The 19,047-nt window shown below is 40.8% G+C and overlaps 1 protein-coding gene across 3 annotated transcripts; it reads right to left on the bottom strand.

Moving 5' to 3' along the window:
• On the bottom strand, positions 1-19,019 carry cc2d1a (coiled-coil and C2 domain containing 1A). Of its 3 annotated transcripts, none has more exons than XM_061769911.1 (28): positions 18,865-19,018; positions 18,597-18,664; positions 18,385-18,517; positions 18,200-18,306; positions 16,816-17,046; positions 16,372-16,687; positions 16,134-16,243; positions 15,967-16,039; positions 15,627-15,713; positions 15,410-15,537; positions 13,836-13,908; positions 11,892-12,022; positions 9,616-9,703; positions 9,443-9,519; positions 9,211-9,306; positions 8,491-8,613; positions 8,309-8,367; positions 7,312-7,428; positions 6,491-6,564; positions 6,360-6,418; positions 6,117-6,268; positions 5,946-6,036; positions 3,678-3,833; positions 2,881-3,012; positions 2,670-2,796; positions 2,518-2,594; positions 2,364-2,411; positions 1-2,262 (listed from the first exon to the last, which is right to left on the bottom strand). In XM_061769911.1, the coding sequence occupies exons 2-28, from the start codon at positions 18,651-18,653 to the stop codon at positions 2,230-2,232; spliced, it is 2,955 nt and encodes a 984-aa protein (XP_061625895.1). In that variant the 5' UTR covers positions 18,654-18,664; positions 18,865-19,018; the 3' UTR covers positions 1-2,229. The 3 variants fall into 3 exon arrangements, 2 of the variants coding, with proteins under 2 accessions (XP_061625895.1, XP_061625896.1); XM_061769912.1 differs by having other exon boundaries at positions 18,847-19,010; XR_009788062.1 differs by lacking the exons at positions 1-2,262; positions 2,364-2,411 and having other exon boundaries at positions 2,871-3,012; positions 18,865-19,019.
• Between the last annotated feature and the right edge of the window lie 28 nt (positions 19,020-19,047).

Below are 19,047 nucleotides of genomic sequence, written 5' to 3'. Positions count from 1 at the left end.
CATAGTTTACCATTTATTCATATTAAAACAAACCCTGTACATGAGGTAATAACGCCTCGGTAAGTAGGCCTTGATTCATTCCCGCTTTGCACCGCACAAATCGTTGTGACACATACTTGAATATAGAGACAAAAGCATCAAATTCTGTTCTTATGTATATAAATAGTATATTTTTCTGATTGCCCTTACATGAAAGAACATAATAAAAAAAGCGATTCATTCAACAACACCAAGCCAAGACGATACATATACTGCTGAATATCAGGACATAAGAAAGCTGTAATGACAAAAAATAGACCACACATTTTCCCTTGTAAATTGATTCATTCAATGTAGTGTAGCGTCATTACAGAAATGAGAAAAGATATATATGTAAAAAGGAATCAAGTGTACGTGTACTGTGGCAGGTGAGAAAGTCAGTTTCCAGACGAGCAAACTTTTGCAATATGTCCTTCCCCCCAACTCTAACCATCAAAAATCCACACTGAATGCTGATGAGCTCATCACCATGACAACAAGACAGCCTCTTACTCAAAAGAGCGGGTAATATGTCGGGTTGTGTTTCGAGGTGATGTAGAGTTAAAAGCTTGTGTAATGAGGTGTGAGAGGGAAACATATATGAAAATAGATTTATATTTCTTGAAGTAAAATTGCACAGTTATACCAAATTAAAAAAATGTAGCCAATTGTTTTAAGTTTTAGCTAATAAAACAGTTTTCCACACTTTAAATGATTGGTCAATTCATTGGTTGAAAAGTAATGATATTGCACTTCAACACCATCAGAAAAAGTGCCCATTTCTTCTTCTTTTTTTACAGAATTGTTGTGTGGGCCATATATGCCATATCAACACCAATCCACTTGAGTTTAAAGGAACTGAAGTTGGCATTTTCATTGTTTTTTTTTTTTTTTGGTTTGGTTGTTTTTTTTCTACATTTCATGCTGAGAAGCATATAAGCAATCATCAAATTCAGCATTATTCACATAGATTATTTTTTGTCTGCTCCATATAGAACAACACTCAGCAGAATAAAAAGAAGTGAGATAAATTACATCTGAAAATCAGGAAAAGTTAATGAAAGGATTTTCCAAATGTGAAACTACACAGCACAAGACATATTTGTACCCATCATAGGAGAGATGTCACAGGTATGAACTGACATTAATGACTGCTCAATTAACTGTCAAGACAGAACCATGGCAGGGAGTAAACATGCATAATGCTGCAGGTCACAGGTATGACTTAACTACGAAAGTGAAAGATCCCCGCCTTCAACAGGATAAGCATTTGAAAATGATTGGCTAATGGTAATATATTTGTCCCTCCACTGTGACTGACCAGAAAAAAATTATATCTTACAGAGAAAATGAAATTATTATTGTTCTGAATTATATGCGGTGGGCTTTATCAAGTCAACCTTCACAAGGGTAATTTGAGCAAAAAACAAACAAAAAGGCTCACTTTAAATCCTCGGCTGTGTCCAGGATTTGTATGAAAGCGGTAGCAGCTGTTAATTATTTTATAATAGACAGCACGAAGGACTTAACTCTCTTTAAGACTTGGAATAAAATCCAAATGGAGCCGCATGTAACGGAGTAATCTCTGAATGTATGTGAAGGAATTAGTGTGAAGACAGAGAAGGTGAAGGAGGCGACAAAGAGCAAGTGGCTGATGAAGAAGGCAGAGCTAAACTGCTACCACATTCATGGCACACTGTTAACACTCCCCCCTTCTGCAACCCCATAGGCGAATTTATGTCTGATCTAGTTGTCTCCGTGGTGACACAAACACTAATCCCTCATTATGGGATGTAGGCTGTGGTGCCGCAAAGCCCCATTTTTTTTACTCCCATATCACACCAATGCGAATGCAGCAGATTACTGTAATCTGGGAACATTGGAGCAGACAGATTAGATTAAGATCTTTATGCCCATAAAATAAGGAGGAAATGGGTTAAAACACCTTAGAGTATTGGTCAAGCAGATACACATTTTGGTGTATCTTTGCTTGAAACGAGGCAAAGACAAACATGGAAATTGTTCAAGAAGGTTTTCTGTAGTGTTTGTCCATTCAAGAGCAAGTGGCTGCATGCATTTGTCATGGACATGCAGCATAAAACCATGACAAAGGTCTTGAGAGCAGAGTGCTAGAGTGTTTGTATCTGTGCATATGAGAGAAAAGAAAAGATAACAGTACTCCAGCCAATGCTTTGGCAAACTCGTCTCCTCTTATCCAGCGCGTTTTCTTTTCAGTGATTCCATCTGATGAATCAAATAGACACATAAGATTAACCCTTTCCACATGCACTCATATAAAGATGGTGCATAATTACATTAGCAATACAGTACACTAGAGCCCTCACCTCAGTCTCTACCATCTTCAACCTACTCAGAGCATCCTTGGCAGCATCCTATAAAGAGCAAAAAGAATGGAGACTTTACACAGGCACATACTGACACATTAAGTTACTGGTGGACATCATGTTTGAATAGCATCAACCCTGACCCCACATTCACCCTATTGCCTTGAGTTGAGAATTTCTTCACAGAGTCAGCAAGTCCTTGGGTGAAGCGCCGCAGCACACTTTCATACTCTGTACATGGAGAAGGACAAAGTGAGTTATATTTAGATGCTGTTTTTACAGGAATTTCGGAAGTGTGTGGGTTACCTGATAGCAGAGCAGGAGACGCTCGCTCCAGATGTGCTTTTTGCCACTGCAACCTGTGTATGATCTCTTTGTGCTGATGAATGACATCAGATGGGGGATCCTGCCGGTTCTTTTTGTACTCTGCAATCTTAAGAGAGGAGGACACAGTGACTAATAGGACCTTAAGGAAAATAAATGCAACATACACAGTGAAACACATACATAAAACTACCTTTCTCTCTAACCGTTCCTTGTCGTAGTTAAGGAGGCTGAAGCTGTGCAGCTTATACTGGGGAGGAGAGCTGCTGGACTGACTGCTCCTGTTGCTCACCTCATGTTTGGATTTAGATCGAGGAGATGGAGCCTGATTCATTAAAACATACACAAAGATGTTGAAATGAGATAAGAATATATTAGCCTTCTATAATGTCATTCTGCATTAAATACAATTGTTATTTATGGCCACACTAAAATGTGTGAAGGAAACCCTCTACTTAGTAACTTATGAAAGTTGCTCTTCAGTACTAAGCCCAAGAGACTTGTGCATGAATTAATGCATCTTGGGGCGGCACGGTGGGCGACTGGTTAGAGCGTCAGCCTCACAGTTCTGAGGACCCGGGTTCAATCCCCGACCCCGACTGTGTGGAGTTTGCATGTTCTCCCCGTGCCTGCGTGGGTTTTCTCCGGGCACTCGGGTTTCCTCCCACATCCCAAAAACATGCATTAATTGGAGACTCTAAATTGCCCATAAGCATGACTGTGAGTGCGAATGGTTGTTTGTTTGTATGTGCCCTGCGATTGGCTGGCAACCAGTTCAGGGTGTACCCCGCCTCCTGCCCGATGACAGCTGGGATAGGCTCCAGCACGCCTGCGACCCTAGTGAGGAGAAGCGGCTCAGAAAATGGATGGATGGATGGATGGGAAGCATCTTGGTTCAGTGATGAGCACTATAGGAGCACTCAAGAAGGTTGAGAATGTCAGCCTGATCTAACTTTTCCACATCGACAGTAATGCAGGTCATTGACGCACCCGTTCTTTGTGTCTCTCTGGAGGTGAGAGAGAGGAGACTGGTTCAAGGATTAGCCACTTCTCTGTCGTAGGCTGGAGTTCTACGCTGGATATCGGCTCTCTGATCTTCACCCTGACCTCTAACTTGCCACCAGTGGCTTTACGTCCATCCATCACCTGAGAAGAGACACATATCTCAGTCTAGTACAGTGATTCCCAACCAGTGTGCCGGGGCACATTAGTGTGCAGTGAGCGCTCTTCAGGTGTGCCGTGGAAAGGTACCAAATTTTACTTAATTATTATTTATTTCCAAGAAAGAATGTATCTTTATTCATCTATTTATGCCAGTAAGGCATAGTGACAGACAGAACAGATAAATGCTCTTCTATTAGATGGCAGGAAGTACATACAGTAATTAATGTATCCACTTTTTGTGACATTTTTGTTTGGGGGTGTGCTGTGAGATTTTTCAATTGTAAAATATGTGCCATGCTCCATAAAGGTTGGAAATCACTGGTTTACTGTGCACATGTAAGCATACTGTATGCATGTCTCTAGCCCATGATATAAAATGTCTTCAGAAGAGAAAGAAGGAATCGACTGCCGCATGACTGTACCCAGGGGGAATGACACCTGGCATTTATGGAACACCAACAATTCATAAGGAAGGAGCTCCATTTGAGCCAATCGACTGTAGCATCAACTCCACTACAAACCATCTTGCCACCATTCTAATTTCATTAGTTGGAAATACCCCACACCATATCCACAACTCCACTGACTGCACCAACAAGATCCGGAACGCGAGACTTGCTAAGGCAGAAAGCATTGTATCATTCTACACCATCTCCCTGTTTACTTGTATCCCCACCACTCCAGCTGTTGATGCAGTCAGGGCAAAGGGATTTCCTGTCTAAAGGACAGAAGCAAACTCGCTCCAGATCTGTTATTCAGTCTACTTTAACTTTGCCTTAGCCCCCCGTATTTTCAATTTAACAAATAGAAAATGAGAAAAAACATGGCTGTGCCATCGGCTCCACCATTGTGGCCAACATGTGCATGGAAGAAGTGCAAAGAAAAGCACTGTAATTCTTAAAGGAACTAAGCCTAGCCAAAGGTTCGGGTATGTGGATGACACTTGGATTAAGATCAAAGCCTGCAAAGTAGAATTGTTAAAGAACACTCCGTGGATAGCAATGAAAGTTTCCCTCGGGAAGACTTCAAAGAGGACTCATTGCCATAGTGGAACTACGAAGTGTAGGCAGGTAAAGACAGAAGCCTTAACATTGAAGTCTACAGAAAACCTACCCTCACAGACTAGTACCTGCTCTTTGACTCACTTCACCTACTAGAACACAAGCCAGGAGTTATCTGAACCCTCAAAGACAGACCAAAGAAGGTCCCTACCACCGGTAATGGAATGGAAAAAGGAAATGGAATGGAAAAAGTAGACACACATAAGGCAGGCGCCAATAAACTGTGGGCATTCTAACTGGCCCTTTGTAAAATATGTACGATACACCAAGAGAAGGGACACAACACCCAATCCTGAGGATAAAATCAGAAGACAGGATGTGTTGGTCCCTTCCATGGCTGGTATGTCAGAGAAACTCAGAATGATTTTCTCCAAACTTAAACAAATGCACTTGAAACCAAGCAATACCCTCAGAGAAAAGCTGGTTCACCCCAAGTAAAACAAATCCTTGCTTTTGTTGTTCATATAGTGCAGTGTAATAAGGAGTGGAGTGACCTCTAGTTTGGAGGGACCAAGCAACCCCTACATAAATGAATGGCACAACATAGGAGGGCAGCCTCTTCAGATCCAGAGGCAATAGTTCATTTAAGTCTAAAAAATGAGACATTTCTTTATAAAGAACAATGTCCAAATTCTGAGCAGAAAGGACCGCTGTTTGAAAGAGTTGTAACAGAAGTAAAATTTGAAAGGCCCTTTCTCTACAAAGGAGGTTTACGCCATCACTTATCGTCTGCTTACAATAATGTCCTGAGACTTGTCCCCCAAAAGATTGTCTCAATCAATGTGAAAAGTTCTGCCAGGAGTCTTTCACCAGCCACACCTGGCAACAACAACAACAACAACCTTCATGTGCCCACTCCCAGGGGACAAACCCACCAGAAACATAAACAGGAGAACTCCACACCTAAAACTTTGAACTTGAAGGAGCCTTTTGATTGAAAGTAGAAACATCCTCAAAAACCAATGACAAAATGGTATAAATGTATTTATTAACATGATAATTCACACTGTTTTTGTAAATCAAAACAACTCACCTCTATAATCTCTCTGATGTCACAGCGGTTTTCGAGAGACTCGAGCTTCAGTTGAGCTGTGCCCACAACCTTGTCCGTTTTAAAGAGACCTCTGTAAACATGCAGAAGATTATTTCATTGTCACAAAAGGGATCATTCGGGTGTCAACATCAAAGCAGTTCTGATTTGTACCCCTTGTGAATGATTTCAAATTTTAAGCCTTTGGACTGGATGACTCGTTTAAATCCTCTGTGCGCTCTGTTGATGATGAGTTTGAACTGCTCTTTAAACTCTGGACTGCTAGTACTTTTTATTGTGCTGGTTTTGTCCCTCTGTGGCTCCTCCTACACATGCATTGAGGGAAATTATTTAAAAAAACAAAACAAAACAAAAACACCATCTCTCTCTTTCTCTCTTGATGTGACAGAACCTTACCGCACTGGGAAAAGGAAACTCATACTTCACACTGGCATCCAGATCATTAGGCGAGACACCTTAAGCCAGAGACAGAGGTGTAAATTCACACACAATTTCATTTGTAGCAGATTGGCTGGAAGTCTGGCAACCTGAGGGAACTGGTAGGTTGATGCCTCTGATGATGTACAGCATCATGTCATTGGGGGCCAGGTCGGGGTAGTTCCTACAGAGAAAGACAGCTTTCTTGACCCCAATATAAGTGACTGACAGACAAGCAGTCAGCATCACTGTGATCCAAACAAGTCGGACTGTTAAATTAGTCATTTAGCTGCCAGTTTGTTGGGCTACCGAAGCCCAAGAAAAATCTGTCACAGTGAGTCACTGTGAGTAAACTAGTGAAAGCATGAATTTGGGCCAGCTTTATAGTACTGTACTATCGAAATCACAGAACTTGATTATAGACTTTCAGACTTTTTCATCTACTGATAGTATCAAGTGAATGTTCATATTGTGTAAGACACTTTTTAACCACTGGTATGGATTGCCTTCTGTATGTATGTGTGTGTGTGTGTATATATATATATATATATATACACACACACAAACATATATATATATATATATACACACACACACATATATATATATATATATACACACACACACATATATATATATATATATATATATATATATATATATATATATAAAAGGCCGGAATAAAATGCCCAAAAGATTAGTAGTATTATATAAATGATTAGTAGTATTATATAAATGAACAATGAAAATTGTTTGTCTGATACTAAACAAAGGACAATACTTTTCCAATTAATAGTTCCATTCCAAACCACAATAAAAATCAAATAGTATGCATTTAGTCATGGACTTTTCATGAATCATGTCATCTTTTGTCAAGCAAAAGCAATAATTGAGATTGAATTTGAATGTTTGCTAAGAGTTTGTTGCTGACTTGACAACACTGAATGTCTTCTCCTCCGTGCGACATTTGGGCACTGGTTGGCCCTTGGTATGGGCATTCTTCAGTATCTCTATGTTTTTGAACGACTCCTCCACAAGCTTTTCACACCTGGAGAGAAACAGACACAGCCCTAAAGTACAAATACAAACAACATTTGCACAATAGTCAGGTCATGTTGAAAACAAATGCTATAATTCTAGTTTCTGAATACAGGCACAATAAAAAAGATTTCAAGATGCTAGGCCTTGACAAATTAATAAACCTTATTCTGAGAAAAGAAAGCAACCAACAAATTATGTCAGTCGTATGCAGGAAGGTAAACATTGTTTTAGAATGAAGAAAAAAAAATGTGTATACATACATACATACATATTAAATATATTATTAATCAATTTGTTTATTATGCCATTACCTTTTGTATAAAACCTGCTGTGGTAATGATAGTCAGGGATAATGTTTTGATATTAAGCACATGCAGATTATTGTTTTATTTATTATAGTAAAAATTAAAAAATGTGTTGAATACTTCCAACAGGCTTGAGAGTGAAGTTGGACTCCTTAAGCCTAAACCAGCACAAACTAATTAGAACCATTACCATTAAATATTGCCTTTGCAAACATGATACTCAGTTTTGTTTGACACTGTCAGAGAGCTTTTTACATATTGATGTGTGTACTTTGGAGCTGGAGTCAACAATAATGTAGACATGTTTCTAATATTTTCGTAACCTTATTTAGCTAAAGTGCAAAATTTCACAAACATTGGATGTCATTAGATTGCGTAGGTGTATTTTACTTAACTGTGTAGCCACTAATTTCATGTTTTGGTAAAGTAAATAAACTAAAATAAGATAAAAACTGGCTTCACTTGCATATAATACAATTACTCATATGTGAAAGAGATTTTTTATGGCTGAAGGTGACATGTTTCATTATATTAAAAAAATAAAAATTAAAAAACACCAAGCTTTGAGCAACAAGTTCTTACTTGAGAGCCTCTCCAATATTGCCCATGAGTATGAACTGCTGTGAGCGACTCACACATTTCTGAAGAGTTGGAGAGAGAAACAGATGCGGTGGAAAAGATAGAAGCCACAATTAGATAATTCAACATTTTGTACGTATAAATGCTTGAGTTTCTGTGAAGTGAAACAAGATGTGAATCCCAACCTCATGCTGCTTCCGCAAAAGATCCATGAGGCTGTGGAATTGCTCACTGGTACGAGGAGAAAGAGGAGACGTACGGGAACGAGCTAGTAAGTAGTCGTCTTCACTGACTGGACTGCTGGGTATCTGAGAAAAGTACAAATATGCATTAAAGACACACATTAAAAAACAGATTTTGAAAAATTTTAGACATGAAACAATCAAAGACACAAACACCTGACAACTGTCCATCATGCCTAAAACCAAAATAATAATAATAATAATTAAAGGTGATGTTTCTTGGTGCAGAACAGTTAAAAATATCAGATGCATGCACCCCTGTCAAATCATGAAGCTTGTGTAACACCTTCACAAAAGAACAAAAGGCAAAAAGGCAAACTAACAGAGGCACAGGAATAATATCCTTTTTATAATTAAATTGTGACTCGGAGAGAAACCTGTGAGTTGTAGGAAATTAAATGTGAGACCAGACCAAATTAAAGCAGTCATGTGGGATATATCCTAGAGTCACATACAACATTCAGGAGGTACTGTAGCTCTCACACAGGCGCACGTGAGCACAGACACACGCACAATGATGCTTTCGCTTAACTCTGTACATTAATTCTTACATCCCACATATTCAGTTACTCAAGTGACAAACACACCAACATATTGCACCACATACAAAAAAACTTCCACATTATCTTGTCTTTCATTAGTTCTAATGCATAAATTTAGAACCTTGGTGATATCAACAGGAAGGCCAGACTTAGCGGCTTCGATCATGGGGTCAACTCCTTTGGCGTGTCTGAGGTGCTGCGCTGCCGCCGTCATATCCTGCAGGATATAATAATAAAAAAAATAATAAAATCATGACCATTTCTTGAAAGGACTATTGTGATTATAAATCTTACAAAACCACAAAAACGTCAGGGACTCAATCTACCCAAGAAAAACATCTCAATTAAAATACCTTCATCTTCTTTGAGCGCAGTGCTGCCCGCAAAAAAGCCTGTCGCCGTAGCAACAGGAAATCCACTTGCTGTTGGGCTAAAATGATAATTAGGAGAAAAATAAGTGATGCCCTGATGTAGCCGTCAAACCATGGATATGCAGGCATGGCTTAGAGTTACTCTCCCAACACACCTTTGGCTCCCAGTTTTGGTGTTAAGGAACCACCAGGTGCTTGAGGTGCTGGAGATTTGGCTTTTTGGGCAGGTGGACGCACTGAGGGCTAAGGAGACAAACCTATCTTTAATATGGATCACGATAGAGGTGATAATGAAAATAGTAACAGTCATCTTATAATAATACGTAATAATAATAATATACAAACAGAGATATAAAGTGGGTACGGAAAGTATTCAGACCCTCTTAAAGCCTATCCCAGCTATCATCGGGCAGGAGGCGGTGTACACCCTGAACTGGTTGCCAGCCAATCGCAGGGCACACAGAAACAAACAACCATTCGCACTCACATTCACACCTAGGGGCAATTTAGAGACGTCAATTAACCTACCATGCATGTTTTTGGGATGTGGGAGGAAGCCAGAGTGCCCGGAGAAAACCCACGCAGGCACGGGGAGAACATGCAAACTCCACACAGGCGGGGCCGGGGATTGAACCCAGGTCCTCAGAACTGTGAGGCAGATGCTCTAACCAGTCAAGCACCGTGCCGCTTTGCTAAAATAATTTAAGTATTTTTTTTTCCTTATTAATGTACACACAGCACCCCATATTGAAGAAAAAAACTGAATTGTTGAAATTTTTGCAAATTTACTAAAAAGAAAAACTGAAATATCACACAGCCGTAAGTATTCAGACCCTTTGCTCAGTATTTAGTAAGGGCACCCTTTTGAGCTAATACAGCCATGACTCTTTTTGGGAATGATGCAACATGTTTTTCACACCTGGATTTGGGGATCCTCTGCCATTCCTCCTTGCAGATCCTCTCCAGTTATGTCAGGTTGGATGGTGAATGTTGGTGGACAGCCATTTTCAGGTCTTTCCGGAGATGCTCAATTGGGTTTAAGTCAGGGCTCTGGCTGGGCCATTCAAAAGCAGTCACAGAGTTGTTCTGAAGCCACTCCTTCGGTATTTTAGCTGTGTGCTTCGGGTCATTATCTTGTTGGAAGGTGAAACTTCGGCCCAGTCTGAGGTCCTGAGCACTCTGGAAAAGGTTTTCGTCCAGGATATCCCTGTACTGGGCCGCATTCATCTTTCCCTCGATTGCAACCAGTCGTCCTGTCCCTGCAGCTGAAAAACACCCACACAGCATGATGCTGCCACTACAATGCTTCACTGTTGGGACTGTATTGGACAGGTGATGAGCAGTGCCTGGTTTTCTCCACACATACCGCTTAGAATTAAGGCCAAAAAGTTCTCTCTCTGTCTCATCACACCAGAGAATCTTATTTCTCACCATCTTGGAGTAACTTCAGGTGTTTTTTAGCAAACTCCATGCGGGCTTTCATGTGTCTTGCACTGAGGAGAGGCTTCCGTCCGGCCACTCTGCCATAAAGCCCCGACTGGTGGCTGCAGTGGTAGTTGACTTTATATAAATTTCTCCCATCTCTGAATGCATCTCTGGAGCTCAGCCACAATGATCTTTGGGTTCTTCTTTACCGCTCTCACCAAGGCTCTTCTCCCCCGATTGCGCAGTTTGGCCGGACGGCCAGCTCAAGGAAGGGTTCTGGTCATCCCATACATCTTCCATTTAAGGATTATGGAGGCCACTGTGCTCTTATGTACCTTAAGTGCAGCAGAAACATTTTTGCAACCCCGGCCAGATCTGTGCCTTGCCACAATTCTGTCGCTGAGCTCTTCAGGCAGTTCCTTTAACCTCATGATTCTCATTTGCTCTGACATGCACTGTGAACTGTAAGGTTTTATATAGACAGGTGTGTGGCTTTCCTAATCAAGTCGATTCAGTATAATCAAACACAGCTGGACTCCAATGAAGGTGTAGAACGATCTCAAGGATGATCAGAAGAAATGGACAGCACCCAAGTTAAATATATGTCACAGTGTCACAGCAAAGGGTCTGAATACTTATGGCTGTGTGATATTTCAGTTTTTCCTTTTTAAATAAATGTGCAAACATTTCAACAATTCTGTTTTTTTCTGTCAATATAGTGTGACATTAATGAGGGGAAAAAATGAACTTAAATGATTTTAGGTAATGGCTGAAATATAACAAAGAGTGACAAATTTAAAGGGGTCTGAATACTTTCTGTACCCACTGTATATCCGATTAAGTTATGGATGAATAAATTGAGAACTCCATCATGATTCAATACATATGAGTAAATACAACAGACGGTACTTCTATTTAGAATCTAAAGGCAACCAAAATCCACGGCTGTATATCAATTAGAGCACTTGGCAGTGCATTTATTAGTTTTTTGTTTTTGTTTTTTAACCTTGGCAGTCTCTCTTTGACTGTCCTCTTCTTCTTCTGCGTCTGGATCCCGATTTGCTATTTTCATAGCTGTTTCCAGGACACCCATAAAGTTTTGCTGATCCCTCTCTGAGCCCTGTAATGGTGGACAACCTAGAAAAGTAAAAATATATATCATACATACATGACCCCATGGAGTGAGATCTTGCCCCCCACACACACACACACACACAGAGACACACACACACACGCACAGTGGGGCAAAAAAGTATTTAGTCAGTCACCAATTGTGCAAGTTCTCCCACTTAACAAGATGAGAGAGGCCTGTAATTTTCATCATAGGTATACCCCACCTATGAGAGACAAAATGAGAGGAAAAAATATCCAGAAAATCACATTGTCTGATTTCTAAAGAATTTTTTAGCAAATGGTGGAAAATAAGTATTTGGTCACCTTCAAACAAGCAAGATTTCTGTCTTTCACAGACCTGTAACTTTTTATTTAAGAGGCTCCTCTGTCCTCCACTCATTACCTCTATTAATGGCACCTGTTTGAACTCGTTATCAGTATAAAGACACCTGTTCACAACCTCAAACAGCCACACTCCAAACTCCACTATGGCCAAGACCAAAGAGCTGTCAAAGGACACCAGAAACAAAATTGTAGACCTGCACCAGGCTGGGAAGACTGAATCTGCAGTAGGTAAGCAACTTGGTGTGAATAAATCAACTGCGGGAGCAATTATTAGAAAATGGAAGACATACAAGATCACTGATAATCTCCTTCGATCTGGGGCTTCATGCAAGATCTCACTCCATGGGGTCAAAATGATAACAAGAACGGTGAGCAAAAATCCCACAACCACAAGGGGGGACCCTAGTGAATGACCTGGAAAGTAACAAAGGCTACCATCAGTAACACACTACGCCACCAGGGACTCAAATCCTGCAGTGCCAGACGTGTTCCCCTGCCTAAGACAGTACATGTCCAGGCCCGTCTGAAGTTTGCTAGAGATCATTTGGATGTTTCACAAGAGGATTGGGAGAATGTAATATGGTCAGATGAAACCAAAATAGAAATTTTTGGCAAAAACGCAATTTGTCGTGTTTGGAAGAGAAAGAATGCTGAGTTGCCTCCAAGAGAACACCATACCTACTGTGAAGCATGGGGGTGCAAACACCATGCTTTGGGGCTGTTTTTCTGTAAAGGGACCAAGATGACTGATCCATGTAAAGGAAAGAACGAATGCCGCCATGTATTGTGAGATTTTGAGTGAAAAATTCCTGCCATCAGCAAGGGCATTGAAGATGAAACGTGACCTTCAGCATGACAATGATCCCAAACACACCGCCCGCAACGAAGGAGTGCCTTTCAAGGTCCTGTAGTGGCTTAACCAGTCTCCAGAGCTCAACCCCATAGAAAATCTTTGGAGGGAGTTGAAAGTAGGTGTTTCCCAGCGACAGCCTCAAAACATCACTGCCATACAGGAGATCTGCATGGAGGAATGGGTCAAAATACCAACAACAGTGTGTGAAAACCTTGTGAAGACTTGCAGAAAATGTTGGACCTCTTTCATTGCCAACAAAGGGTATATAAAGTATTGAGATGAACTTTTGTTATTGACCAAACACTTATTTGACCATAATTTGCTAATAAATTCTTTAAAAATCAGACAATGTGATTTTCTGGATTTGTTTTTTCATTTTGTCTCATAGGTGAGGTATACCTATGATGAGCATTACAGGCCTCTCTCATCTTTTTAAGTGGAAGAACTTAGACAATTGGTGGCTGACTAAATACTTTTTTGCCCCACTGTGTGTGTGTGTATATATATATATATAGAGAGAGAGAGAGAGAGAGAGAGAGAGAGAGAGAGAGAGAGAGAGAGAGAGAGAGAGAGAGAGAGAGAGAGAGAGAGAGAGAGACACACACAATAAAGGGTAAATGTATGGAATCGGAAATGTACCTGGTGGTAAAGGTAGATCGGATAAGTTGACAGGTCGACCAGCTTTGTGTGCTTTAATGGAATCCTGGTATTGCTGTGAAAAGAAGAAGTAATGAGTCTGCCATCACCCTCAGAAAAAACCCTCATTGTGGACTTCCAGTGTGACCATGCTCGATTGAGACGTGAGTTACTGTGCTCCCGCAGTCAAAGCTTATAAAAAGTAGTTGCGACGTTATCCGGGCCAAAATGTAATGCACGGGGAGCACATGCAAACTCCACACAGGCGAGGCCGGATTTGAACCCTGGTCCTCAGAACTGTGAGACCAGTTGTTCCCCAAAATTTTGTTTTCCCCAAAATTTTCAAACAGTGTCATTAATCTTTTTTTATGCCACTTATATAATGATATTAGAGCATAATTAAGAATTGTACACATCTTACAAATTCTTCCCTGATAATCAAACATGAGCACAACTGTTTAATGTTCTCCCATTTACTAAATAAAAGTACAGCTGCATTTCACAATCAGAGCAAGTAAATAAAAAGAGAAAGCTATACATGTTCAAATAAAGTGCTGAACTTAAGAAAAATAAAGTTTGAGTTTCCTTTTTTCTCTTTGGGATGTTGACACAACAGTGAAGTCTCAAACAATTTTATATGTTTTAACTTAACAAAGCTTAACTGAACCGTTTTAAAGGTTATGTTTGTTTAAAACCTCTCTTTTGAGTTGGAAGACCAACTCGAGCAATGGATTAATGATCAAAGAATAGCCGGGAGAAGCGTCTCTACAGTCACCATTCGACTGAGTGCAATAGCTCGGAGCTTGCCATCATTCCGGGAGGCTTGACGAAGGAACTCCAACCGCTGGACATTGGTGTAAACAAGGCGTTCAAAGTGAAGTTGTGAGCGGCGTGGGAGCGATGGATGACAGATGGTGAACACAGCTTTACTAAGTCTAGGAGGCAGCGCCGGGCGAGTTACACCACAATTTGTGAATGGATTGTGGATGCTTGGGCTAACGTGTTTGGTTGCACTGTTGTTCGAGCTTTCGTAAAAGGCGGCATCATTTCTGAACGGCCCCCCGGCAACGAGACTGACTCTGACAATGACAAGAGGGAACCTGCCGTGTTTGATGGAGAACTTGCCAAGCTGTTCATTTCGGATACAGAAGATGAGGACTTTGATGGATTTGTGGATGAGGATGGATCAAAAAATAACGTGAGCACATTGTTAAATACTTCAATAAAGTACAACCGAACTCAGTTTTGCTCCCGCTGCCTTTTTAAAAACATTGTTTTAGCGTGCATGCATGCTACCGTATGTTTTAAGCTAGCGTATGTTTTACCATGCCTGCGCCCAATAATACGGTGCGCCTTATGTATGTGTTAAATACAGAAAGAGAACCCGTAACTGAGACTGCGCCTTTTAATACGGGGCGCCTTGTGGTAGTGAAAATACAGTAAGTTACTTTTTTAAGGTAACTGTGGCAACAGTGAACATAGATGGTACTACTAATAATAATCAAAATAAAAATTAAAATATAAAAAGACTAAGATGTTAAAGGACTCCTTAAATTTTTTTGCTGCATAGCATGTACCTTTACAATACGCTGATGCATGCGTGCTTTACGGTCATCTCCTTTGCTCTTAGCTCCATCTGCTGCTGATTTGTATATGTCCATCCTCTGCTGCAGGGCTTCTGCCACATTGCTGGGAGCAGGAAGGCCTTTGAAAGGCACACGCACATTTAAACATTAAGCATCACCTTCATCACACAATGCTAACCAGTCGGAAAGAAGAATCGGCTCTACTTGCCAGCAGTTGGTTCCTGTGTGGGTGCTGGAGCAGCAGGAGCAGGTTGTTTAGGGGAAGGAGGTGTATGTGTCTCGTCTACTACGTCTCCTGTGAATCATTACACAACAATGGTCAAGTCAAACAACACACCATGACTGGTTTGAAACAAAAGTATGACAAATGTAACAAAAGAAGAACATAGTATGAATATTTTGTTACTGGGTAATTAAAATTTCAATTGAAAGCTCAGCACTCCATCATGAACAATCTGAGTAGTGAATGTTATGACAGGTGTGTTAATGAGAAAATACAAAGGAAAGAAGATTCTTTTTAAATATACTGCTGAAGTAGTCACACTGACCAGGGGTTGGAGGGAGCAAGCTCAGGTCTACTGGTTCACACCCATCTACGGCCTCCACCACTGAATCCAGACGCTGCATATTAAGAGCCCATCCTCATCAGCTTGTGTTAAAAAAATTCTACCAGTGAACTACACATGCCAAAAGAGCTGCCTTTTAGTCCTGTTACCTTGGCTGTGACATAGTGGCGTTTGGCCAGGTCAATGTTACCACTCTGTTTGGCTTGTATGGCTGCTAGCTTGTACTCTCTCTGTCGGGACAACACTGCTTGTTTGAGCTCTAAAAGAATAGAAGAAAAACCTGTTTGTTGTTGTTAGTTTTCCCAGGGGTAGTCATGAAATTGTCCCATAAATTACTTGAGGAATACAAAGCCAGAGAAGTTTGAGAGTAGTATGTTTTCATTTGACCTGAGTGTTGTGTGCCGGGCTGAGAGGGTGTCATTGGAGAGATTATCGGGGTTCCTGGAGTGATTGCAGCCGCCGGGTACTGGGGTGGTGCTAAATGGAGTGGCTTGGTATTAGGAGCTCCTGATGCTGCCTCCCGTAAAGGTTTTTGATTGAATGGAGGGTATGGCATTAACACGGGCTCTGGCATTTGTTGCTCTTTCGTGGATTCAGACTCAGCTGAAGCACTGGCTTTTCTGCCAACAGCAACAGGAGGTGGCATCTCCTCCTCGTTGACTGGCTTTCCTTTCCTGACTGATGCAAGCATTGACTGCAATGTCTGAGGAAGGAAAGTACAGGAACTGTAAGCAGAACTTACAGTATGTCTTCAACACAGGAGGTACCTATTCATGTTTTAGGGTCATGTTGACATATGAAATGAGGTTGGAATGAAGACAGTTTTAAAACCTTTAATCCACGGTCATATCTTCGAGCTTTGCTTGTCTCCCCTGATGCAGTAGCATTGGAGATGGCAGCCTTGTACATCTCCATACGCTCCAATACACAGCACTCTAAACCAGTTGCACCACTGGAATTCGCAGGAGGAAAAGAATGTGATGTATTGCTAACTCTGGGAGCCTGTGAGGCCTGAGTAGGACTGCTTTCCTCGTCATCCTCCAAAACATCATTCAATTCTGCCTGTAAACAAACACAGATATGTAGGTTTTTTTTATTTTTATTTTAGGAATAAAGGGATATATGAAAATCACACTAGCTAGCTAACTACAGCCACAAAGCTGCAGAGTTGAAGCTATTTTTTTATTATTATTATTATTATTATTTTTACACAGAGGAAAACGCGATGACATCATCAATAAATGTGATCATGATTGGTTGCTGGAGTCCAGAGTTGATGTCAGCCAATCACTTGCGGCGGTACAAGAATGTTAACAAGCATGTTAAAGCCACTCGCTCCCTCAGTCACTGGCAAACTTCATGTTAAACAAGCATGCATGTCTTCTCGTTCTCTCTGGAGACCAAAATATTTTGGACATCTGCGTAACATAAGAACACATGGCAAGTGCTCTGAACAAAATACGGCCAAACTGGAATATTTGGCTTCTCTGTAATGCCACGTTTTTCCATTTTAATATTCGTTGTTCCCACAGAGCAGAGGGAATATATGCCTGAGTGTTGTTGTACGCTCTGTTTGTTTGTGTTGCTGCTCTGTGTGTTAAAGTAGCTGTTGTTTGAAAGTTTATGGTTGCCGTAACTATGCAAATTTTTTGTTAGCCCGTCTCTGGCATTTTGGCATTATATGTCCACATTATGCTATCAGACTTTTGTTATGCTGAAATTAGATGATTTGGTTAAACCTTTTGGTATTTCTGTTTAATTATATTTTGCTTTATGTGTCAGTTTTACAGTAAACTTCAACTTCAACTGATAAACAAAATGAAGCACGCACACTTTGCCTCTTATTTGGAAAACTGTGTCTCAGGATGTGGGAAGGGTACAACTTTAAAAAAAAAAAAAAAAGTTTTTATATGGTTTGTAGGAATTTTCACAAGGCTCGAGAACGTATCCGTCGTGATAAAAGGGGTTCACTGTATTGCAAGTGAATTCAGACATTTGGAATGCAACAAACAAACATTTCATTATCAACAAACATGTAAAGTTGGAGTTAAAATATTGTACCTTCGTACAAACGAGATGAATCCATGTTTTTACAAACATTAGTGTGCAGTGCAGTTCAATGGCTTATCTGTGCCCATGAACAATATGAGTGATAGAATATAGAAGGACGGATAGAACGTAATATTATTTCTAGTGTTCTAAGTGTTTGTTTTACCAGCAGATCTTCATCGTTATCCAAATCATCAGCGTCCATGTCCTCTTCATCCAGATCTTTCATGCAAAGTGCTGCCATTCGTTCAATATCAGCCATTGCAACAGGAGCTTGACGCGGTACAATGAGACACACGTAAACTTCAATGTATAATTCGGGGAAAAAATAACAATAGAGTGGTCATGCACCTTTATTTTCACTTCTATTCCTTTGTGGTCTTCCTCCTCCTCCCATCAAAATGTTTAGCTCAGCCTCAAGATCTTCATCGTTACCGTCATCATCCATCCCCGCATCCGGGGTCAGGTCAAGGAGCAGCCCCATCTGAAACACAGTTACACAGATCGAAAGTCAAACAGGTGCTCAAGAAAGCACATGTCGTTCAAGACCTGAGAGGAGTTACCTGTTTCGCACGCGCAGCCCCTTGACCCCGGGGCGGTGGGTTCCGACTTCGATTCATCAAACTGTTACCTGCACAAAAACGTGGCTTCTAGTTAATTGTGCTCACGACGACGAGACGAGTGATGGATATTTTCAATTTGGCTAAGAAGCAGCATTTGAAAATGTGGTTAACAGAGCTGGCAGAGTAGCTAAATGCAAGTCATAGCAGTGTTGTGTGGCTAATGCCTTTCCTTTGAAAGGAGATTCTTTACCGTGTCACTTTCACTCACTTTACGACAGCTGGTGTGTTCAACGCGAATATCGACACCTGTCGAATATTTCCCCGAAATAAATGGTAAACTAGCGACAGTTAAGTGTTAACAGACTTATCGCTGTCAAAACATGAACGACCAGCAGTGGGGTTACTTCCTACATTGCGTCTCCATGGGCAACAAACATCGCGCTTTACGGCA

This window comes from Phyllopteryx taeniolatus, chromosome 4, assembly GCF_024500385.1.
Source record: "Phyllopteryx taeniolatus isolate TA_2022b chromosome 4, UOR_Ptae_1.2, whole genome shotgun sequence".
Lineage (NCBI taxonomy): Eukaryota > Metazoa > Chordata > Actinopteri > Syngnathiformes > Syngnathidae > Phyllopteryx > Phyllopteryx taeniolatus.
The sequence above is the reverse complement of the archived record's forward strand: the minus strand, read 5'-3'. Positions and strand labels throughout refer to the sequence as shown.

Bases quoted from the DNA above. Each gene is read 5' to 3' on its own strand.
- cc2d1a (XM_061769911.1), bottom strand. From the start codon at position 18,653: ATGAATCGAAGTCGGAACCCACCGCCCCGGGGTCAAGGGGCTGCGCGT. The intron at 16,688-16,815 runs GTTTTAAAACTG...TTCCTTCCTCAG, and splicing joins GATATGACCGTGGATTAAAG to ACATTGCAGTCAATGCTTGC. The intron at 2,263-2,363 runs GTGAGGGCTCTA...TTGATTCATCAG, and splicing joins TGAAGATGGTAGAGACTGAG to ATGGAATCACTGAAAAGAAA.